General features: G+C 36.3%; 1 protein-coding gene across 1 annotated transcript; it reads left to right on the top strand.

Moving 5' to 3' along the window:
* Positions 1-98: 98 nt before the first annotated feature.
* LOC310933858 (protein FAM13A-like) lies at positions 99-24468 on the top strand (the record flags this gene model as incomplete). The annotated part of the gene is made up of 19 exons (XM_083897429.1): positions 99-128; positions 942-1143; positions 2489-2701; positions 2875-3055; positions 4626-4803; positions 5341-5441; positions 6759-6965; positions 9771-9816; positions 11038-11133; positions 12294-12513; positions 13013-13253; positions 13388-13520; positions 14505-14586; positions 15427-15665; positions 15771-15854; positions 15974-16078; positions 17117-17319; positions 23478-23579; positions 24092-24468. 19 exons carry the CDS (start codon positions 99-101, stop codon positions 24216-24218), a joined length of 2790 nt encoding a protein of 929 aa, XP_083753555.1. The 3' UTR covers positions 24219-24468.
* Between the last annotated feature and the right edge of the window lie 876 nt (positions 24469-25344).

A 25344-nucleotide genomic window follows, 5' to 3' on the forward strand; every position in this document is an offset into this window, starting at 1 on the left:
AGAAGAAAGAAGAGGAAGAAGAGGAGGAAGAAGAAGAGTCATGTCGAGGAGGAGAAAAGACGAGAAATGAAGAGTTCTTGTTGCTCTGAGCTGAAAACATGGGAGCGAGGGCGTCTGTGGCGTTCTGTGTGAGTTTACCTGCGTTCTCATTTACACCATTCTGTGTTTATTTACGCTTATTATTCACACACTTATGTGTTTATTTCTCATATCACACACTTTAAACATGAATGAGCTCAACACAAACAGCCAAATTCAGTTATTTTTATCATATTTATCTTTATTTGTAGGTAGAAATAGTACTATTATAGTGTACTACTCTCTTAAAAGTACCAATACATTGATAAAAATCACATTAAAGTACTGTAACGGGTTTGAAATGTACTCTCAAACTGCTTGTTCTTCATTAAAAGTCATTTTGACGAGTGAAAGTTAGACATTTTAAATATTAATGAAGGTTGAATGTGTAGTTTAGGTCCAAACAACCACCTAAAACTATAGAAAACCAAACAGTGTGGAGTAAATCCTTCTTTTCTGCACCAACAAACAGTAAAAAACACTAGTCAATGAGGTGTTTTCGTGCATATTTCATCAACAATACATATATATATACAACTTATATATATATATATATACAACTTTTTCAAGCTGTCACTCATTTATCTTTCTTTTAAAGTTACATTTACAAAGAAATTGTGTCCTAATTGTATATTTTCCTTTAAAGCAGCTAAAGTTTTCCACCCTCACACTGAGGTTAATGTGAGGAATCCTTAAGCCATAAAAAGTAAACACCTTCATTAAGCAGAGCAGACACGACAGTCACCGTTTGTCCCTGAACAATTCTGCTCATTCAGAGCCGCTGAGCATAATAAGCTAATTTGATTTTATGTGTATTTGGGTCATCTGCTGCACGTCGCCTCACTCTTTCTTTCCCTGAGAAGAACGACCCGTCTTCAGTGAGAATCCTCAGGCCCAGCCCTAAAATCAGCCCCGAGCTCATTTGTCCCACGCTGGCGTCGGAGCCTGAACTGGTCGCCAGGTGTGTGTTTGCCGTTGCCTTGGAAACCCTGAGACAGGAAGGACAGATGGTCCGTGGCATACCTCTGGTCCTCAGAGACATGGTGGACTTCCTGGATGAGAATGGTAACAGAGGCACACGTTCATGTTCATGCATTATTGATTTTACACTTTACATGAATAAACTATAAAGTATTTAAAGGGTATACTTGAGCGCAAGTACAAGTATTTTAACCAGAAAATGACTGGTAGAAGTTGAAGTCACTTTTAATAATATTACTTAAAATAAAACTCTTAAAGTATATGATGTTTACTGTACTTCAGTGTCAAAAATTAATTTCCTGATATGAAATTTGAAAGTTGTCTTTCAACTGGAAGGTTGTGGGTTTAATTACTGGCTCTGCTAGAATATATGTGTGTCCTTGAGCAAGACACTGAACCCCATGTTGCACTTTAGTGTAGAGCAGCTCATCAGAACTAGAAAAGCTCTATATAAATACAGACCATAATACCAACTCTTCTTCTTCTGATTTAATTTGGTAGTAACGAGTAACAAAGAGAGTTAGAGGAAATATAGTGGAGTAAAAGTACACAATTTACTGAGGGAATGTAGTATTTATGAAATGTAGTTGAGTAAAAGTACTCAATTTATGTAGGAAATGTAGTATTTAGGAAATGTAGTGGTGTAAAAGTACACAATTTATTGAGCAAATGAAGTATTTAAGAAATGTAGTGGAGTAAAAGTACATGATTTATTGAGGAAATGTAGTATTTAAGAAATGTAGTGGAGTAAAAGTACTCAATCTATTGAGGAAATGTAATGGAGTAAAAATACTCAATTTATTGAGGAAATGTAGTATTAAGGAAATGCAGTGGAGTAAAAGTACACAATTTATTGAGGAAATGTAGTATTTAAGATATGCAGTGGAGTAAAAGTACACAATTTATTGAGGAAATGTAGTATTTAGGAAATCCAGTGGAGTAAAAGTACACGATTTATTGAGGAGATGTAGTATTTAAGAAATGTAATGGACTTAAAGTACACTATTTATTGAGGAAATGTAGTATTTAAGAAATGCAGTGGAGTAAAAGTACACGATTTATTGAGGAAATGTAGTATTTAGGAAATGCAGGAGTAAAAGTACACACTTTATTGAGGAAATGTAGTGGAGTAAAAGTACAAAATGTAGTAATTAGGAAATGTAGTGGAGTAAAAGTACACAATTCATTGAGGAACTGTAGTATTTAGGAAATGCAGTGGAGTAAATGTACACAATTTATTGAGGAAATGTATTTAGGAAATGTAGTGGAGTAAAAGTAAAAGTTGCTAGAAATATAAATAAAGTAATGTATGGATAAGTGACTTTTGTACTTAAGTGTAGTAACAAAAGTATTTGTACTTTGTGACATTCCAACACTAATTGGATGGTTGTTGTTGTTGTTGTTTGTTGTTGTTGTCGTCCGATCACAGCGATGCAGCACAGAGGTCTGTTCCGTCTGTGCAGCTCCGTGCTGAGGACCAAGCAGCTGAGGCAGCGCTGGGATCGCGGTGAGAGGGTGAATCTGCAGCAGGAAGGAGACGTTCAAACCGTGGCGTCGCTCCTCAAACTCTTCCTCCGGGAACTGCCCGTCCCTGTGGTTCCTGAAGCTCAGCGTCTGGAGCTGGTCCTCAACCTCTCTTCAGGTAATATATGAGAACACCACACTGTGGAACCTGGAGAACACGTCCATAAGAGTGGTTCTCTTGTAAACAACTGTTATTAAAGGGTTAAAGGGTAACCCTAACCCGGTACTGGTTATATCTCTATATATATATATATATTTTAATTCAGTGTTTTTTCCTGTCTGTATTTTCAGGATGCGCAGACGAGTCCGAGCTGAACCGCTCCCTGAGCGAGAGTCTTCACCACCTCCCCGCCGACCACCTCGTCGTTCTGTCTTACCTCGTTCAGTTCCTGTGCAGAGTCGCCGCTCACAGCCACGACAACCACATGCCTGTGGAGAACCTGGCCACCATCTTTGGGCCCTGTCTGTTCCAGTAAGACGCTTTTGTTTCAACGTCTGGTTTTAAATTTAAATCCTCTGCAAAGACAGACAGAAGTCCCCTTTTAATCCCATCAGTACAGGCGACTCAGCGGTGGGGATGGGGGGGGGTTATATTTGACCTTGAGTGCAGAGTCGTGACACGAACAGTGTGTTCTCTTGTGTTTTTGAAGTGGCCGATGTGATCATGCACAGGCTTATGTCGTGTGTGCACAAAAACACGCTTTGTCCACGGCTCAGAATGTGCCGTGGCCTCACAGTCGAGTCATGGAGCAGTTGGGTTTGTCCCCTGAAGGAAATGGGTGTGGATTATGGCTGATAAGCGGAGAGGAGACTGCAGCCGCTGCAGAAAGACACACACACACACACACACACAGAGGCCATCAGAGGCCTCCTGTTTACAGAACGATGGCGTCACTGTAAACATATTTCAAATAATCTCTCTCAGACGTTAAAAAACTCATATTACGACTTATACTCAAGGATCCTAGTAAACATGTTTTCCCTCTAAAAAGGATACTGGTGTTGTTAGTCATGCTGCAGAATTCTGAGACATGTGTGTGTGGGGGAAATGATGATGATGATGATGATTATAGTCAGACAAAGAAAGAGTCTGGTTATGGGAGACTCGGAAATGGTTGAGGTTGGTTTGGGATTTAGAGGACGACGTGTTTTCTGCTGAAATTAGAACATGGAAATGATGTGCTGCATAAAAATATATCCAACTGAACACAGATAATAATGTGTTTTTCTACAACAGGTAGTCTTGTATAAAGTACCTTAAAGGCTAAAAAGTATGTTACCAGAAAATGACTTTGGTAGAAGTTTTATATTTATCATATTACTTTAGTAAAAGTCTTAAAGTATATAACATTTACTGTACTTAAGTATCAAAGGTCATTTTCTGCTATAAAATGTGCTTAAGTTTTAGAAGTAAAAGTATAGTATCTACTATATGAGTCCTTGAGCAAAGAAGCTTAACCCGATAGTGAATGGGTGAAAACTCTAGTTTAAAGCAGCTCATAAAGACTAGAAAATATTTGAAATACAGACCATAATACCAACTCTTCTTCTTCTGATTTAATTTGGTAGTAACGAGTCACTAAAGATAGTTAGAGGAAATGCCGTGTAGTAAAAGTAAAAGTTCCTGGAAATATAAATAACTAGAAGCACTCAGAGAGCGACGACCTCCGCCAAGATACAAAATAGCGATAAAAATAGTGATAGCGTCTACGGATCACGCCCAAAATGTAATCACCCGTTCCTGGTCCCATTGCGGACATTTCCTGAAAATTTCATCCAAATTCGTCTGCGACTTTTCGAGTTATGTTGCTAACAGACAAACAAACAAACAAACTCCGGCGAAAACATTATATCTCCTGGTGGAGGTCAACAAAGTAAAGTACAGATACGTGATGAAGTCTGCAGAGCTGAAGCAGATGCATACCAAAATGCCTGACAATGCTTATATCTGTCCACCAGATGGCACTGTTTCCCAGCGTCACAGTTTGTGTCTGTCCTGTTTAACTGACCGTGACTCTGTTGTTGTTGTTGTTGTTCTTCAGTGTTCCAGTTGGACCCAGGATGATAGAGGAGCAGAGTGTGTGTAACGCGCTGTTGCTGCGTCTGCTGCAGCATCACCAGGTTCTGCTTCCACTCACCGCCGAGAACGCGGCGACCTCCTCGTCCTCCTCGTCCTCCTCACCACCTCCCCCTACTCTCTCTGCTCTGTCACACTTTGAGGTGAAGCAATATTTATATTTTTAATTAAAGGTGCATTACGTAATAAATCTAAAGCAACTGGCCATAAAATCCTCCTAATTTGTCACAGAGACTCAGGAATAATGTTCATATAACAAACTGAACTCACCAACAACATCAGTACAGACAAAATATTTGCATTAAAAAAAAATATTTTGCAGACTGCAAATCATGTTTATGTTTTGAAATCATGTTTTGACATGTGGCGCCACCTACCGCCGTCTACCAATCATGGCAGTCAGTAGAGTCTCAGCTGCCGAGCAACCACGGGTTGCCAGTTACGTCAGAAAACGAAACGAAAAAGACCTCAGTATTTTGAATTTGAATGTAGTAACCGTTTTTGGCCACATTCTTACATATGGCACCTTTAAACTTTTACAAAGTAAAGTACTGGCTTCTATATTAGCAGCAGTTTCCTTTCCCTCACTTTGGAATTGCTTCTTCCATAAACCATTTATCTTCTATTTATCTTCTGTCTCATGTCTCCTCTTATGGTTAAATTTCATCTTTGCTCCACAGGTCCGACCCGGCAGCGCGGAGAGGTCCGAGGCAGAAACCACTCACTCTCACTCACTCACCGGAGATTTTGAAACGATATGGAGACGAGCTCAACTCAGCAGGTATGTCGGATACTGACACCAAACACGGCATGGACCACATAAAGCAGGGTTTCTCACTCCTGGTCCTGGGGAGCCACGCTCCTCCTCCATGTTTAAGGTGTTTTCCTGCTCCAACACACCTGAACTGAATCAAATAAATGGGTCGTTATCAGGCTTCAGCCGAGCTTACTGACCATTTCAATCAGGTGTCTTTGAGCAGGGAAACATCTAAAACATGGAGGAGGAGAGTGGCTCCCCAGGACTAGGAGTGAGAAACCCTGACATAAAGGGTCATATTAATTGCTGACAGTATGCGTTTGTCTGTGGTTTCCATGGTGAGCTCCATCAGAGTTTGTGTGGACTTCACTTTTGACTCACGTTTTTTAAGCCGACGCACGTGCGGTGGTGAAACAACATCTGTTCCTCAGTGGAACTGAAGTCAGTGAAGACGTTCTTTGCGGATGATGTCGTCGAGGTTTAATGAGATGTGACACAGTCACGGCGATATTGAAAAAGGCAGCAGCAGCAGCAGCAGCAGCAGCAGCTTGGCGAGCAGATGTCAGACTGACCGAGCTGTTATTACGCTACTCGCAAGAGTCGGTTTAAAGTGGAGTCGTCAGACGCGTTTTCAGCGCGACAGGTGGCGTGAAACGTGTGCATTTGCGGGTCCGTCTGTGGCAGCAGCTTTGCACGACTGTTGTTGTTGTTGTTGTCAGTAACAACAACACTGGGTGTACAACAGAAACGTCACCATCAGTGGTGAAAAAATAATGCTTAATGCATAATGTGACTATCTAATAATATTATTGTTTCCATAGTTTGTGGTGTTTTTACAGCTACACATTTTCGTAAGTGATTAATAAGTTGATTATTTTCTCTGTTAATTGAGTATTAGTTTGCTCCATTAAATGTAAGAAAATGTTGAAAAATGTTGATCCCTAAACCTCAACATTATCCAGATTTCATGGTTTCTTTCGTCTTTTGGAGCAAAGAAAATATTCACATTTAAGAAGCAGAAAAATCTGAAGGATTCCTTCAAACCCTTTCTACAAACAGCAACTTATATAAATAATACGTTCGAATCATTTGCGTGAATGTGCGAAAGCGTTCAAACGTGAGATATAAGTGTTCATAATGTGCACAAATGAATAAATAACACAGAGGTTGATAATAACTGTGTTGTCTGTTTTTCTTTTCTCATTTTTGGCAACTTTGGCAAGTTTCCAAAGTTTTTTTTTTTTTTTTTTTCAATAGTTTCAGTGTTTTTAAACTTGTTTTTTTCGTAGATTTAGAAATAAACCATGACTAAACCTCCTCTCCTCTGCCTCTTCTTCTCAGCGCTGACACGCTGACTCAGAGTTGTGAAACCACGCCTGACGTCAGCGCTGACATTCACAGGCTGATCTCAGACCTGCAGGCTCTGCCAGAGAACGGTGAAAACATGAAGACGAGCCGCGTGACCTCGTGCCTCGCTGACCCCGGGTCAGAGCAGCGTCTGCGTCAGAGTCCACCGTCGCAGAAAGAGTCGCCGTGTAACGCAAAAGAGTGAGTGACACACGCAGATTATACAGTTTATTTACCCTTAAACCAGAGGTCTCAAACACGTGGCCCCCGGCCCACATGCGGCCCGCAACCTTAATATCAAGACAGAATATAAGACAAATGATGATTGTTAGATATTTTCATGAACAGTGAGCAATATTTTTATAATAATGATAATACCTAAGGTTATATGAATCATGAGTACAGTCTATATATTCAAAGTTTCTCTCAATATATTCAAACTTTCTCTATATATGTTCAGACTTTCTTTATATATTCAAACTTTCTATATTCAGACTTTCTATCTATATAGTCAGACTTTCTTTATATATATTAAAACTTTCTCTATATATATTCAGACTTTCTCTATATATATTCAGACTTTCTTTATATATAGTCAGACTTTCTTTATATATATTCAAACTTTCTCTATATACATTCAGACTTTCTTTATATATAGTCAAACTTTCTCTCTATATATTCAGACTTTCTCTATAAATATTCAGACTTTCTTTATATTCAGACTTTCTTTATATATATTCAAACTTTCCCTATTTATTCAAACTTTCTCTATATAGACTTTCTTTATATATATTCAAACTTTGTCTATATATATTCAGACTTTCTTTATATATAGTCTAACTTTCTCTCTATATATTCAGACTTTCTCTATAAATATTCAGATTTTCTTTATATATATTCAAATGTTCTATATATTCAGACTTGCTTTATATATATTCAAACTTTCTATATATATATTCAAACTTTCTTTATATACTGTATATTCAGACTTCCTTTATATATTCAGACTTTCTTTATATATATTGAAAAATTCTCTATAAATATTCAGACTTTATTTATATATATTCAAACTTTCTCTAAATATATTCAAACTTTCTCTATATACTGTATATTCAGACTTTCTCTATATATATTCAAACTTTCCCTATAATATTCCATCAATATTATGTATATATGTGTGTATATATATATATAGATTAGCGTGTTTAGTGTGTCTATTACAGTTGTCCATATGTTATTATTTAATTTTTGATTTAAATTTATGATGCAAATTTAAATCAAAAATTAAATTTACACATTTAATGTGTTATTCTTCTTTTGTGTATCGTTCCATATCGTTACAAACACTTTTACTTTGAAATTCTGTGAAATCATGAATAATCGTTATTGTGTTATTGTGATGGAATATTGTGATATTGTGATTTTAAGATTCTAATTTTCCACATAGTTTTTCACATGACCATGACAAACTGTTTTTAAACAAGTAATTTTTCCTCAACAGATCCTTTACAAAGACTGAGGGGAAGTCAAACGAGGCAAATGAGGTAGAAACTCTTCACTTATTAAAAATGACTTTGGACATTTTGAGAAAATTTAAGGAAATGTTTAATTTAATTAAACAAAATGAAAAGGAAAAACAACTTTCCGTAGATTCTCAAACTTGAACGTCTTCATGTCAAGATTCAAGCAGTTTTTACTGTAGATATCTTATATCTTTCAAATATCTTTCAAAGGACAAGCAGTTCCACTTGTTTCTCACCTCCTCCACATTGTTTATGTCACCATTCTGGCAGAGTTTCAAAAGAAAAACCAACAGTTTGTCGCCCTTTTTCTTTGCATGAGCTCATTAACCTTATTCCTCACACTCACACCTCCAGCAACAGCTCCCTCTGTGGTGTCTCACCTTTATTTTTAGACCTGGAAAAAATATGTTTGCCGCTGCTGCCGCCTCCAACGTATGCTTTAAAAATACATTGTGAAAGCTCTCTCAGGACGCGAGAGGAGGTGTGTCTGGAGTTTTGTTTATCGTGGGATTAAATTGTTTTTCAGGCCTCGAATCAGACATCTGGGTCAGAACACTGCTGCGACAGGAACGGATCACAGAGGAAAACCCCAAAACACAGTGAGCACAAAGTGAGGTGAGAGGAAAAGCTGGATTTGTTAAAAAATAACATCAACAGCAGACTTTCACACCGTCTTAAACTACACCAGATACTAAAATAATGACTATACTCATAATAATAGAGAACACATTCAAAGGTAAACAAAGGTCAGCGTCAGAAACAAGAACAAGGACACGTTTAAGGCCACGAAACCCAAACATTTTTAGTATTTTAAAGCAATCGTACAAACTTGCTAATGGGTCATCTGTTCAATTTGCACCAATAAACACTCAAAATATGATGGATAATTAAAAACAAAAACGTTTGTAAACAAAGATCAACCAATAAGATTCAAGATTCGAGAAGCTTTATTTATCCTGAGGGAAAATTATGTGCAACAGTTACAATTGTAAACATTAGTAAAAAAAAAAAAAAAAAAAAATGTAAATGTAAATAGTTAAAATGAAAATAGTAGTAAGATAAAATGAAATAAATATATACATGCAAAAATTACGGTTAATACACAATACTTAATTTTAATACTTGTTTATCTATTTATCTAGAGAAATTATACCTCGATTTCTTGCGTATATGTATGCACAGCGACTGAATCTTGACTAAAATGCTGAATTTCATAATCTTATTATGAGAGCAGTTTCTCGCTCAGCTCCTCATTTTTAGCTCAGACATGAAGAAGAAAAAAGTCACATGACCGTCTGGTCTTGAACCCTTAGAACGCAGCGCACTCGGGCTGCTTTTTTCCCCCCATAACTGTGTTAGCACATATATACAGAGGCTTATATTAAATCTCTTATATCCTCTTCTTTTGGATTCACCTGGACGTCAAAATATTTCACTTCATGTGGTTTGACCTTATTTTCTGTGTTTTTTCTCCATTTTTCAGTCTTCTGTGCCGCGTAGAGAACAACGCAAAAGACTCTGATCGGAAGGTAAACACAACAGACCTCTTTAATGATGAGGCTCACACAACAAAGACTATACTGTTATCTAAGCTAATGCTAAAATTAGGGATGGGACGATACCACTTTTTTTTAATGTACGATATCACAAACTCAATATTAGTCGGATAAAGTCATTTTATTTAACTTTTATGAACGATGAAGCTGTTAACGACACATTTTTCCTGAGTCATTTCAAAGATGTAATTGTTGAAACAAAACATGACTCAGCTAAAAATGCTTTTGCTGATTTTTCATTTACATTTTTACACTCTGTACATAGTGAATCATGCAATAGAGAGGATTTTTTATATTTTATCAGATTTGAAAATTTTATCTGTCCGATATACGATACCCAGTCATTTTGATCAGTATCGGACCTATACTGACCGATACCAGTTCTCATTTAAATTATAAACTACATAAGTGTATGATACCGATATCACAAACTGGATATTAGTCCGAGAAAGTCATTTTATTTACAATTCATGAACGATGAAGCCGTAAACACACAAATTTTTTGCAGCCCAAACATGACTCAGCTAAAAATGTTTTAGCTGATATTTATTTACATTTTTACAGTCTGTACATAATGAATCATGTGATAGAGGATTTTTTATATTCTTTCAGATTTTTTAATTTTTATCTGTCCGATATCCGATACCCAGTCATTTTGATCAATATCGGACCGATACTGACCGATACCAATTCCCATTTCTAGTTAAAATGTAAACTACATTAGTGTATGATAACAACACCGATATCACAAACTGGATATTAGTCCGATAAAGTCATTTTATGATGACCATTTATGAACGAAGAAGCTGTTAACGACACATTTGTTGCCGAGTCATTTCACAGACATAATTCTTCACACAGAAAGAAGACATAAACAGCCCAAACATGACTCAGCTAAAAATGTTTTTGCGGATATTTATTTACATTTTTACAGTCTGTACATAGTAATTAGATTTTACACCTTTATCTGTGTAAGCCATTTTGATCAGTATCGGACCGATACAGATGCTGACCGATACCGATAGTTAAAATGTACAGTAAAGAACTAAGTTAGTGGTGACTTTTGATAAAGAAACTAAATAAGGTAAATAAACGACACATCTCTTTTAATCACCTTCATTTTATGTGTGTTTTTAAGTGTTTTATTTTGGGGGAGAATGAGGCTTCATCAGTGGGTTTATTGTGTGTTGGTAGAAGGGGAGAAGAGGAAGAGGAGGAGGAAGAGGAGGAGGAGGAGGAGGTTTTCCTGACAGACACAGTGATTGCAGAGGCAGGAGAAACAGCTCTGACGTAAGTTCTCCTTCATTACACTCTTTTGTAGATGCACAAATTAGCACCTTTTTTTTTGTTGTTTTCGACTGAGGGTATCTATGACAACAGGAGCACTGAAAACATGTGCATGTATGTTTGTGTGCACACCTGTGCATTTATATGCACACCTTTGTTTGTGTGTGTGTGTGTGTGCCGGGAGGTGTGAGCATGGCTGTCTAATAATATTCTCAGTCCTTCCTCCTCCTCCTCCTCCTCCTCCACCTCCTCTGTGTGACGCACAAAGCAGTATTTTTTTATGAATGAACAGCCGAGGAGGGAGAAGCCGAGCCCTTATCTGCTGCTGCTGCTGTTGTTGTTGTTGTTGATGATGACACTGACCATGGTGTAAAGTATGTCACGGCCTAAATCAACAAAAACAACCACAATATGTCATCACTGAGCGCAGGACGTTTTTCGCTTAAGTCTTAACCATTAAGTCACTGCTGTGCACATAAAACCTGCGAGGCGAGCGGCGACGTGACTCCCTGCAGCTTCCTTGGCTGGGTTTTTAACAGCGTTGCCATGGAAACGCCTCGTCATACAGTATATAGAGCACAGCCCAGTCCTTTCCCCTTGTACACACACACGCACAGGCACCGCACGCGCCACACGCCACATGCACCGACATGGGGCGGATGTTCCTGCCGACCGCCCACCCCCACCCCCACCCCCCATCCTACGTGAGCGATGAATAATCCATGTGGAGGCTGTGTTCAGCGGCTAGGAGGAAATCTATGTGCACGTAGGGAACTCACACACGCACACGCCCACAAACACCGGGTGAGTCTCGTCTTGTCAATACGATGCTGATCGGGGATCCCACGCTGGATGCTGATGCACATTAGGAGTCTGACTCACTCGCTCGCTCGCTCACGAGTCAGCAGGATTTTACGTGCAGCTGCGTCCGGGGACGACTTGACTCTGTAGTTGCGCTGGAGCAGCAGCAGATAAGAGATATTCTGGATTTCTGGATCAGTCAGTTCTTCGTATTCAAACCTCCACACACGATGACTGCAACTCCGTGACCAAATAAGCTCGATCTTTCCATGCGACGACGACGACTCCTCCAGATTCTCCGGGCAGCGTCATTGTGACCTGTGTCTGCAGACCCTGAAGCCATGTTCTGCTTCTGTTTCCAGAGTCCGTCCCTCAAGCTCCAAGCCCTGGAGACCGACCTGGGAGCCCAGTCAGCGGCAGTGGACCAGGACCAAGTAGGACAGGACGTCCTGCCCGCTCTGCGACGCCCTCCTTCCACTGAGGAGCAGCAGCGTCTGTATTTGAGCCCCAAGCCGTTCCTGCACGCCGCCCCACCGTCGCCGCCTGCTCAGGATCATAATTTAATCGATTTATCGCAGCCTGGTAAGAGATTTTTTGTTTTTTAAAGTTAGTTTACATGATTTATTGGTACATAATATTTGATATTAAGGCAATAATGAGTATTAGTTTTGCTTTTCTTTATTTCCAGCCTTAGTCTCTGGATGAACACAGTTTATTTTAAGCATAGAAATGATATAAACTCCACTGTACTGTATCTGCAGCCTGATGAGAAAACAGCTCCTGTATCTCTCCTTCCTTATGTTACATGATTTACTGTATTTGACATTTGAAACATGTAAGATGTTAAGAATAAATAACAGTTCCAGTGTTGCAGATGCTCACGTTTATCTAAATTGTTAAATGAGCGCAATATACATCATCAAATATTCAAAACATTATCCAGAAAACCAAACAATACATAAAGCACAAGACTGTGTTTTCTTTCCTCATCCTCTCCTTTTTGTTGTTGCGGAATAAACATTTTTTAAAAAGTCAATATTCACCTCAAATATTATTATTTCTCTCTTCCTCTCTGCTACAGTAGAGACGTCGTCCCCTCACTCTTCAGAGTCCAGTCCGGTCCTCTCCACTGCCAGTCTTTCCAAGGATTCCTCCGCAGACGACACCCTTTCCAGCATCACCACCAGCCCACTGCCGTCCTCTTTTACCACGACCGACTGCCCGATCCCGTCGCCACGCTGCCACAACCTCGGCCACGGCCTGCGCTACAGCTTAGACCCCGACGCGGCGCCGTCTCCTCCGCGTTCGCAGCACATACGAGTGTAAGACGAGAGTGATCACAGTGCTGAAGCATGGTGGAGGATTTCTGAATCTGCTGTGTCATGTTTGGGAATATATATATATATATATATATATGTAATAATTTATTTCCTGATGTGCCCTGTTGTGTGTCCAGGGCTCGCTGCAGTGTCCACACTGAGCCAGGCGAGGGCTCTGTGTCCATCACAGTCCTCAGCAGACACATCCACAGCCTGAGGAACAGGATCAGGCATTTTGAGGAGTGTTTTGAACAGGAGAAGCACTACAAGGTGAGGAACCCATATTTATATTTAAAGTGGCACGTTATTTAACCCCTGTGTGGCGTTCATATGAACACTAATAACAATTTATGTAAAAAATACTTGAACCCTGTTACTTCTGTTGGACCACATTTGTGAATATTCATATTTGTGTTGAGTCTTCGTGTACATCTTATGGAGAGCTGCAACTAACGATTATTTGCATAATCGATTAATCTGGTTCATAAAATGTCAGAAAACGTTAAAAAACTGTTGATCAGTGTTTGTTAAATTTGGAAAAGACGATTGTTCTTGAATGTCTTGTTTTGTCCACAAACCAAAATGGTTCATTTTTAATGAATTCTTGTTATATGGAGCAAAGAAACCGGACAATATTCACATTTAAGAAGCTAAAACAACCAGAAATCTTGTTTTAATCATGAAAAAAAGCTTCAAATAAATTGATCAATTATCAGAATAGTTAATTTAGTTTATTACTCAGTTAATCGAGTAATTGTTTCATCTCTAATTTGAAGTCCAAACATTTCCGTGTTTGTTTTCGTTGCTCACTTATAACGATATAAATAGATCAGGGATGATTTTATTCTTTTAAGCTGTGCAGTTCTTTGTTATTATATTAAAGCCAATGATTCTGAGGCTGAATAAATAGCATTATCATAACAGACCCTAACACCACATAGAGGATAAAAAGATGTTGCTAATCTCACAAAATAAATAACATTTTCATGTTATTTCTGAGTATGCCTGACTGTAGAGCTACATCTATACTGTACATACATTACATGCTTGAGTGAATTGCTCCCCCTGCTGGTCCACTGGAGTAAAACATGGAGTTTTTTCCACGTTGATTCCAGGAGCTGCTTTTTGACAAAACAATTAAAGCCACAACAGTGAACCAAGTAAAGAAAGGTGCAGGTTAATAATGCAGGGAGGAAAAAAATAAAAGCTCCTGATCTGCTCACAAGAAGAATTTGTTGTTCTTTGGTTTTTCAGCCAGCCCATAATGATAAAACTGCCAACCCAGAGGTGGCCAGGCTAATGAAGGAGCTTGTCAAGAGTCGCAAGCAGCTTAAAGGTCAGTTACACAACAATAGACACACACACACACACAGTCAGACACTAATGTAATTTCAGACATATTCTTATTCTTATTATAATAAATCACAAATATCAAAACTAAGCTGTGACATATTATAAATACATGACATGTCAATAATAATGCAGCAACAGGTGTTATCCTATCAAGCTGGAGCTTTGAACTATTTAAACAGGAATAATTTGTTTAAATCAAGGTTTGTAGGCCTTAATGGTGCAGGGAAGAATTTAAAATTCAGTTAATTCAGTATGTGTATTAATGTTTGTCTTTTTTAAATAAAATCAGAGGTTTAGGAGGTTGGAATACTGGTTGTAGGTTTGGGGATTTTATATTTTTAATAGAGATTAAGCATTTAATAAAAAAAAAATACAGATTCACCGAAATGACATAAGAAAAAAAAAAAAAAATGACGAAAGAAAATTGAAATCTCGAGTTTCCAAAAAAAATTAAATTTAAATGTTATCTTTTTTTTTTTGAAAGTCGAGATCTTGAGTTTCCAAAAAATTATGGAAAACATTTTTTTTTTCAATTTTTTTTTTTTTTATTAACTCGAGTTCTCGACTTTCAAAGTCGAGATCTAGAGTTTACAAAAATTTATGAAAACTTTTTTTTTTTTTTCACGTTTTTTTTGGAAACTCGAGATCTTGACTTTGAAACTCGAGATTTAAAAAAAAAAAATTCTTCATTTTTCTTTTTTCCTCATGTCACTTCGGGGGCTCCGTAGAAACATGACCAGAATTAGATGTTTAATGAGCACTAAAGGACTGATTGTCCTCATCCCCCTGTATCTCATCCCCCTGTATCTCATCCCCACGTCAGAGCTCAAACTGAGACAGTCAGAAGACGCAGGTCTGAGAGGACACGGAGGTTTTAAACCATCGACCAAAACGAGGAGGACCAACGTCGACCAGAGGGAGGCGACGCTGACAGGAAGTGAGCTGCAGCAGCTCAACGACACCAACAGCAACACCAAGCCAGACGTGGAGGAAACGGTCAACATCATCACCAACAGACTGAAGGAGAGGCGGCGAGAGCTCGGCCTGCCTGAAAGCATCAAGGTTCACATGAAAATAACGCTGATCATGTGATTTCTGTTTTTGTTTTTTGCTTTTTTTTTTTACATAAATAACCGTTTCCCCCCCGTGTGTCCACCACATGTGCAGGAGATGACACATTTCCAGATGATGCTGGAGAAAACAAACATGCAGAAGTGTTTGCTCTACTTTGAGAGTCTGCACGGACGACCGGTGAGAAAAGACTTTGACTTTCTCTCTCTCTCTCTCTCTCTCTCTCTCTCTCTCTCTCTGTCCTGACATCTGCTGTGTTTGTATGTTACCGTCAATAACAAAGTCAACCGTGTCTGCAGAGCACAAAGCTGGAGCGAACGCTGATGAAGCCGCTCTACGACCGATATCGTCTCCTCAAGCAGCTTCTGCTCTTCTCTGCAGCCTCGACCGTCATCACGACCATCGTGAGTCACAGTCCAAGACTGAAGTTTGAACATCTTATGGATGGAGACAGAAGGTTTTAAACCACCACACAGATTTGGTTTTAGTTTAGTTCTGTAATCCTGAGGCCACAGTCAGTGGGGGAAGACATGCACTCTACTGCCATCTACTGGCCACATATGAAACTTACACCTATGTAAACATTAGAACTCAAAAAATTCACGTTTTTATAGCCATATTTGAGTGGGTCCACTGGGCTTCGTCTCTACAAAGTCAGAAATTAATCATAAAGCATAAACATTCAACCACTGAAAAAAAAAAAATTCTGTTCAGGAATGCAAGTGAATAACTATAATTTGACGTCTTAATCAAGAAATTACAATAATGTGCTTTGCTATTTTTCACTGTTTTTGTAAAACTGTAAATTTGAAAATGAATGGATAACAATAATAATTATACTTTAGTATTAAAAATATCATTTCAGTTAAAGAGCTTCGACAAACTGGTGTATGAACCATTACAGAAACATAGAAGATGATTTTGATAATTAATAATTCTGTTGATTAAATCCAGCTGTGGTGTACAGACCTTACATTGGTCAGTCGTCTAATGAATGTGTTAAGCACTGTATGTGTGTTAATAGAGTTGTAACAGTGATAACGCAATGTATTTTTTATGTAATTGGCAAGTCAAAATAAGAAAACAAAACGTCTTAAGACTAAAATGCAGCATAAAACAATAATTTTCTTAAAAATGATTACAGCGCAGCAAAAGATTAAACAGAATACCACAAGGGTATGGAATAAAGAATTGTTGTTCTGGATTAAAACTATAATACGACAACAGAAAAACAACCACTTTTAATTCTCAAATGTTTTCATGTTAACTTCTTAACCTGATTGTAGCCTAAAGTATTTGTGATAACCAAGCTGTTACCGAGATATTACTTTGAAAGCGATGTGTTACTGCCACAGTATCACCATAGTTTTTACCAAGCTATTACTTTGACATTACATTACACAAATGTGTAAAGTGTTCCCCTCGTGTTGGTGTTGTCACAGGAGGAAGAGGACGGCTCTGATGAAGGACGGAGTCCCAGGCTTCAGCCTCTCTGGCTCAAATCTCCCCAGTGTGTGTCCTCGGAAGAGTCGCCACACTCGCCCTCCATGGAAACGTCTGACACGCCGCTGGTGTCGCCGCTGGAGGAGGTGAAGGGCTTCCAGCCGCAGATTGTTGCCATGGAAACGTTACATGAAGCTTCCAGGTAGAGTCTTGTTTCGTGTTCCTGTCGCTGTCATAGCAATTCAACATTATATTTACAGCCAGTAAATCTGACCGACTTTTTTGTCATTCAAAATTTGACAAAAACGTCATACTATACTATGTTGTCCAAAATAAAAATAAAAAATTGAAAAAAAAAATTTGGTCAAAAAATTTGACAAAACAGCATACTATACCATGTTCTCCAAAATCGGAAAATTAAAAAAAAAAAAATTTTTTTGCCCAAAATGTGACCTGAATGTCATTCGACGCTATTTTGTCCAAAATCGGACAATTTTTTCTAAAAAAGATTTGGTCCAAAATTTCACCAAAAACGTCATACTATACTATGGCGTCCGAAATCGGAAAAATTGAAAAAAAAATGTTTTAGTCCAAAATGTGACCAAAACGTCATACTATACTATGTCGTTGACCTCAATGTAATACTACACTACTTCTTCCAAAATCTGACAATTTTTTTGAAAAAAAAAATGTGGTCCAAAATTTGACAAAAACGTCATACTTTACAATGTCGTCCAAAATCTGAAAATTAAAAAATAATAATAATTTGTCCAAAATGTGACCAAAACTTCATACTATACTATGTCGTCGACCTCAATGTAATACTACACTATTTCGTCCAAAATCTGACAATTTTTTTGAAAAATAAAACATCATACTATACTATGTCGTCAACCTCAATGTCAAACTACACTATTTCGTCCAAAATCTGACCATTTTTTTGAAAAAAAAAATGTTGGTCCAAAATTTGACAAAAACTTCATACTATACTATGTCATCCAAAATCAGAAAATTAAAAAAATAATAATAATTTGTCCAAAATGTGACCAAAACGTCATACTATACTATGTCATCGACCTCAATGTAATATAACACTATTCTGTCCAAAATCTGACATTTTTTTGAAAAAAAACATGTTGGTCCAAAATTTGACAAAAACGTCATACTATACTATGTTGTCCAAAATCTGAAAATTAAAAAAATAATAATAATTTGTCCAAAATGTGACCAAAACGTCATACTATACTATGTCGTCGACCTCAATGTCATACTACACAATTTCGTCCAAAATCTGACCATTTTTTTGAAAAAAAAATGTTGGTCCAAAATTTGACAAAAACTTCATACTATACTATGTCGTCCAAAATCAGAAAATTGAAAAAAAAACATTTTTTTAGCTCAAAATGTGACCAAAACGTCATACTATACTATGTCGTCAACCTCAATGTAATACTACACAATTTCGTCCAAAATCTGACAATTTTTTGGGAAAAAACATGTTGGTCCAAAATTTGACAAAAACGTCATACTATACTATGTTGTCCAAAATCTAAAAATTAAAAAAATAATAATAATTTGTCCAAAATGTGACCAAAACGTCATACTATACTATGCCGTCGACCTCAATGTCATACTATACAATTTCGTCCAAAATCTGACCATTTTTTTGAAAAAAAAATGTTGGTCCAAAATTTGACAAAAACTTCATACTATACTATGTCGTCAAAAATCAGAAAATTGAAAAAAAACATTTTTTTTAGCCCAAAATGTGACCAAAACGTCATACTATACTATGTCGTCGACCTCAATGTAATACTACACTATTTTGTCCAAAATCTGACAATTTTTTTGAGAAAAACATTTTGCTCCAAAATTTGACCAAAACGTCATACTATACTATGTCGTCCAAAATGGGAAAATTGGAAAAAAAAATTTTTTTTAGCCCAAAATGTGACCAAAACGTCATACTATACTATGTCATCGACCTCAATGTAATATAACACTATTTCGTCCAAAATCTGACCATTTTTTTGAGAAAAACCTTTTGCTCCAAAATTTGACCAAAACGTCATACTATACTATGTCGTCCAAAATGGGAAAATTGGAAAAAAAAAAAAGTTTTTAGCCCAAAATGTGACCAAAACGTCATACTATACTATGTCATCGACCTCAATGTAATATAACACTATTCTGTCCAAAATCTGACAATTTTTTTGAAAAAAAACATGTTGGTCCAAAATTTGACAAAAACGTCATACTATACTATGTTGTCCAAAATCTGAAAATTAAAAAAATAATAATAATTTGTCCAAAATGTGACCAAAACGTCATACTATACTATGTCGTCGACCTCAATGTCATACTACACAATTTCGTCCAAAATCTGACCATTTTTTTGAAAAAAAAATGTTGGTCCAAAATTTGACCAAAACGTCATACTATACTATGTCGTCCAAAATCAGAAAATTGAAAAAAAAACATTTTTTTAGCCCAAAATGTGACCAAAACGTCATACTATACTATGTTGTCGACCTCACAATTTCGTCCAAAATCTGACCATTTTTTGGGAAAAAAAATGTTGGTCCAAAATTTGACCAAAACGTCATACTATACTATGTCGTCCAAAATCAGAAAATTGAAAAAAAAACATTTTTTTAGCCCAAAATGTGACCAAAACGTCATACTATACTATGTCGTCGACCTCAATGTAATACTACACAATTTCGTCCAAAATCTGACCATTTTTTTATGAAAAAAAAATGTTGGTCCAAAATTTGACAAAAACGTCATACTATACTATGTCGTCCAAAATCTGAAAATTAAAAAAATAATAATAATTTGTCCAAAATGTGACCAAAACGTCATACTATACTATGTCGTCGACCTCAATGTCATACTACACAATTTCGTCCAAAATCTGACCATTTTTTTGAAAAAAAAATGTTGGTCCAAAATTTGACCAAAACGTCATACTATACTATGTCGTCCAAAATCAGAAAATTGAAAAAAAAACATTTTTTTAGCCCAAAATGTGACCAAAACGTCATACTATACTATGTTGTCGACCTCACAATTTCGTCCAAAATCTGACCATTTTTTGGGAAAAAAAATGTTGGTCCAAAATTTGACCAAAACGTCATACTATACTATGTCGTCCAAAATCAGAAAATTGAAAAAAAAACATTTTTTTAGCCCAAAATGTGACCAAAACGTCATACTATACTATGTCGTCGACCTCAATGTAATACTACACAATTTCGTCCAAAATCTGACCATTTTTTTATGAAAAAAAAATGTTGGTCCAAAATTTGACAAAAACGTCATACTATACTATGTCGTCGACCTCAATGTAATATAACACTATTCTGTCCAAAATCTGACAATTTTTTTGAAAAAAAACATGTTGGTCCAAAATTTGACAAAAACGTCATACTATACTATGTTGTCCAAAATCTGAAAATTAAAAAAATAATAATAATTTGTCCAAAATGTGACCAAAACGTCATACTATACTATGTCGTCAACCTCAATGTCATACTACACAATTTCGTCCAAAATCTGACCATTTTTTTGAAAAAAAAATGTTGGTCCAAAATTTGACAAAAACTTCATACTATACTATGTCGTCCAAAATCAGAAAATTGAAAAAAAAACATTTTTTTAGCTCAAAATGTGACCAAAACGTCATACTATACTATGTCGTCAACCTCAATGTAATACTACACAATTTCGTCCAAAATCTGACAATTTTTTGGGAAAAAACATGTTGGTCCAAAATTTGACAAAAACGTCATACTATACTATGTTGTCCAAAATCTAAAAATTAAAAAAATAATAATAATTTGTCCAAAATGTGACCAAAACGTCATACTATACTATGCCGTCGACCTCAATGTCATACTACACAATTTCGTCCAAAATCTGACCATTTTTTTGAAAAAAAAATGTTGGTCCAAAATTTGACAAAAACTTCATACTATACTATGTCGTCCAAAATCAGAAAATTGAAAAAAAAAAATTTTTTTAGCCCAAAATGTGACCAAAACGTCATACTATACTATGTCGTCGACCTCAATGTAATACTACACTATTTTGTCCAAAATCTGACCATTTTTTTGAGAAAAACATTTTGCTCCAAAATTTGACCAAAACGTCATACTATACTATGTCGTCCAAAATGGGAAAATTGGAAAAAAAAATTTTTTTTAGCCCAAAATGTGACCAAAACGTCATACTATACTATGTCATCGACCTCAATGAAATATAACACTATTTCGTCCAAAATCTGACCATTTTTTTGAGAAAAACCTTTTGCTCCAAAATTTGACCAAAACGTCATACTATACTATGTCGTCCAAAATGGGAAAATTGGAAAAAAAAAAAAGTTTTTAGCCCAAAATGTGACCAAAACGTCATACTATACTATGTCATCGACCTCAATGTAATATAACACTATTCTGTCCAAAATCTGACAATTTTTTTGAAAAAAAACATGTTGGTCCAAAATTTGACAAAAACGTCATACTATACTATGTTGTCCAAAATCTGAAAATTAAAAAAATAATAATAATTTGTCCAAAATGTGACCAAAACGTCATACTATACTATGTCGTCGACCTCAATGTCATACTACACAATTTCGTCCAAAATCTGACCATTTTTTTGAAAAAAAAATGTTGGTCCAAAATTTGACCAAAACGTCATACTATACTATGTCGTCCAAAATCAGAAAATTGAAAAAAAACAATTTTTTTAGCCCAAAATGTGACCAAAACGTCATACTATACTATGTCGTCGACCTCAATGTAATACTACACAATTTCGTCCAAAATCTGACCATTTTTTTATGAAAAAAAAATGTTGGTCCAAAATTTGACAAAAACGTCATACTATACTATGTCGTCCAAAATCTGAAAATTAAAAAAATAATAATAATTTGTCCAAAATGTGACCAAAACGTCATACTATACTATGTCGTCGACCTCAATGTAATATAACACTATTCTTTTCAAAATCTGACAATTTTTTTGAAAAAAAGCATGTTGGTCCAAAATTTGACAAAAACGTCATACTATACTATGTTGTCCAAAATCTGAAAATTAAAAAAATAATAATAATTTGTCCAAAATTTGACCAAAACGTCATACTATACTATGTCGTCGACCTCAATGTAATACTACACAATTTCGTCCAAAATCTGACCATTTTTTTGAAAAAAAAATGTTGGTCCAAAATTTGACAAAAACTTCGTACTATACTATGTCGTCCAAAATCTGAAAATTAAAAAAATAATAATAATTTGTCCAAAATGTGACCAAAACGTCATACTATACTATGTCGTCGACCTCAATGTAATACTACACAATTTCGTCCAAAATCTGACCATTTTTTTGAAAAAAAAATGTTGGTCCAAAATTTGACAAAAACTTCATACTATACTATGTCGTCCAAAATCAAAAAATTGAAAAAAAAACATTTTTTTAGCCCAAAATGTGACCAAAACGTCATACTATACTATGTCGTCGACCTCACAATTTCGTCCAAAATCTGACCATTTTTTGGGAAAAAATAGTTGGTCCAAAATTTGACCAAAACGTCATACTATACTATGTCGTCCAAAATCAGAAAATTGAAAAAAAAACATTTTTTTAGCCCAAAATGTGACCAAAACGTCATACTATACTATGTCGTCGAGCTCAATGTAATACTACACAATTTCGTCCAAAATCTGACCATTTTTTTATGAAAAAAAAATGTTGGTCCAAAATTTGACAAAAACGTCATACTATACTATGTCGTCCAAAATCTGAAAATTAAAAAAATAATAATAATTTGTCCAAAATGTGACCAAAACGTCATACTATACTATGTCGTCGACCTCAATGTAATACTACACAATTTCGTCCAAAATCTGACCATTTTTTTGAAAAAAAAATGTTGGTCCAAAATTTGACAAAAACTTCATACTATACTATGTCGTCCAAAATCTGAAAATTAAAAAAATAATAATAATTTTTCCAAAATGTGACCAAAACGTCATACTATACTATGAAGTTGACCTCAATGTCATACTACACTATTTTGTCCAAAATCAAACCATTTTTTTGAAAAAAATATTTGTTCCAAAATTTGACAAAAACATCATACTATACTATGTTGTCCAATATTTGACAAAAACATCATACACTACTATGTTGTCCAAAATGTGACAAATTTTTGCAAAAAAAAAAGTTGGTCTTAAATTTGACAAAAACGTCATACTTTAGTATGTCGAAGTGTCAAACTTTTGGGTCATGTATATTTAATGTAATTTCAAATAAATGTTACACACTAGACTGGTTTGATGCTTTCTTCATACAGACCAGAATTACTGGATCACCTCAGGATGACTCGAGTAGAAAAGCGACGGCTTCATCAAGCGCTCAGAGACTTCGAGGACCACTTCTATTTGCAGACTGGCAGGTAAAAAGTCACACACGTAAGAATCATACTCGTCAACATCCAAGGCTTCTTTTGCTTCTGCATTTTATTTCGTTTTGTCTTTTATTAAACTTGGAACATTTGGTTTTCAACAACGCCTTGTGAAAAAGAAGAAGAAGAAGAAAAAAAAAACAATTTCAACACCCACCAAAGATATTCTGTCGTAATGTTTTTACGACAGAGCAATGCACGCTCACGTTATACGCTAATACAGCACAGAGAGCTCAGGAAAGAGCTGAAGAGAGAGAGAAGATGTTCTTTGTACTGTACATGTTAGTCCAGTCAGGTTTTTGATTACAATACACACTGTACAAAGCTGTCTGAGTAAGGCAACATAGGGACTATCAACCAGTTATGGAAGCTGCTGCTGCTGCTGCTGCTGCTGCTGCTGCTGCTGCTGTTGCTGCTGCAAGTCGTCGATTTCTTTCAACTACAAAAAAAAGAGTTTCAATGCGTTATTTACATTTTTTTTCCCCTCCATGTATTTTTAACAGGGCCTGTCAGAAGGAGGACCGTGGACCGATGGCGGAGGAGTACTGCCAGTACAAGAACCTCAAAGCGAAGCTCCGCCTCCTGGAGGCCCTGCTCAGTAAACAACACGACTCGACCAAGAGCAGTTGAGTGAACTCACAGTGGGACTTTCATCCAAAAACACAACAGGACTCCATCGTTTGTGACAAATCAGGATGATTTCTTTTTCTTTTCTTTTCTTTTTTTTTCATGCCATGCTCATTATGTGGATGCACTTTACATGAAGGAAAAACAGTGATGGACGGGTGTTTTTTCGTTCTTTTTTAAAGACCCCAAAAACACATTTGTCTTTGTCAGGACATAATCCTATATTTATACACATCGTCGTTGTAGCACGTGAACCAAGTGATGTAGCACTAATCTGAAGAGCTGTAACAACCTGATGTTAGTAACATGTTAGTCATTTTAACATTACTGTACGTAATAATATGGTACTTCTCTTCTATTCCTTGCCAAAAAAAATGCTATTTTTTTTGTCCATAGTTGATGTGGAAACTGCGTTTTTAATAAGTGCTATCTTGGCAAAAAAAAACAAAAGTACATAAATGCAAACAGTGAGACAATCCGTGTTTGTGCATGTTTTTTAAGTCCTGCATTGTGCTATGATATGCATCGAGGATTTGAATCTAAATTGTGACCATTCAATTTCCATGTTCACCGTGGCAAATAATGTGAATGTTAGTGAACCTTGACATCATAGTGCAAGTCATATACGGCTGTTCAATTTCTTTTTTTTTTAATATCCTTCTAAATGCTGTCGTCGACGATGATCAGAGCTTTCAACATTGTGCACTTCTGGTTTATATAATTTTCTATATATATACAATATATATATATATGTATATGAATATCAATAAAAATAAATATTTTTTCACATTTATTCTGCTAATAAACACAGTTTATGGTTCTACTTTCTTTTCCACCGACTACAATAAATTAACGCATCGAACGTTGCAGAAAAAAGGTTTATGAGCGCGGCGCCGACAGCTTTCATTCTCCACGAAACTGCATCATGCTTTTCTTTTCCTTAAAAAACAAAAGTGTTAATGAGTAGTTCACAAGTTGGCCATCAGAGAATCATCAGTGAGTACACGTGTTAGAGGTTGTTGCATTTGTTTTTTCCACAGCAGGTTTAGCGTCTAGTGTTTAATACCTTTGGTATAAAGAAAGATGACTATTGATGCTGCAGCCCTAGGAACGTGTGGTGTAGTACCAG

This window comes from Microchirus variegatus (assembly GCF_963457635.1).
Source record: "Microchirus variegatus genome assembly, chromosome: 11".
Taxonomy (NCBI): domain Eukaryota; kingdom Metazoa; phylum Chordata; class Actinopteri; order Pleuronectiformes; family Soleidae; genus Microchirus; species Microchirus variegatus.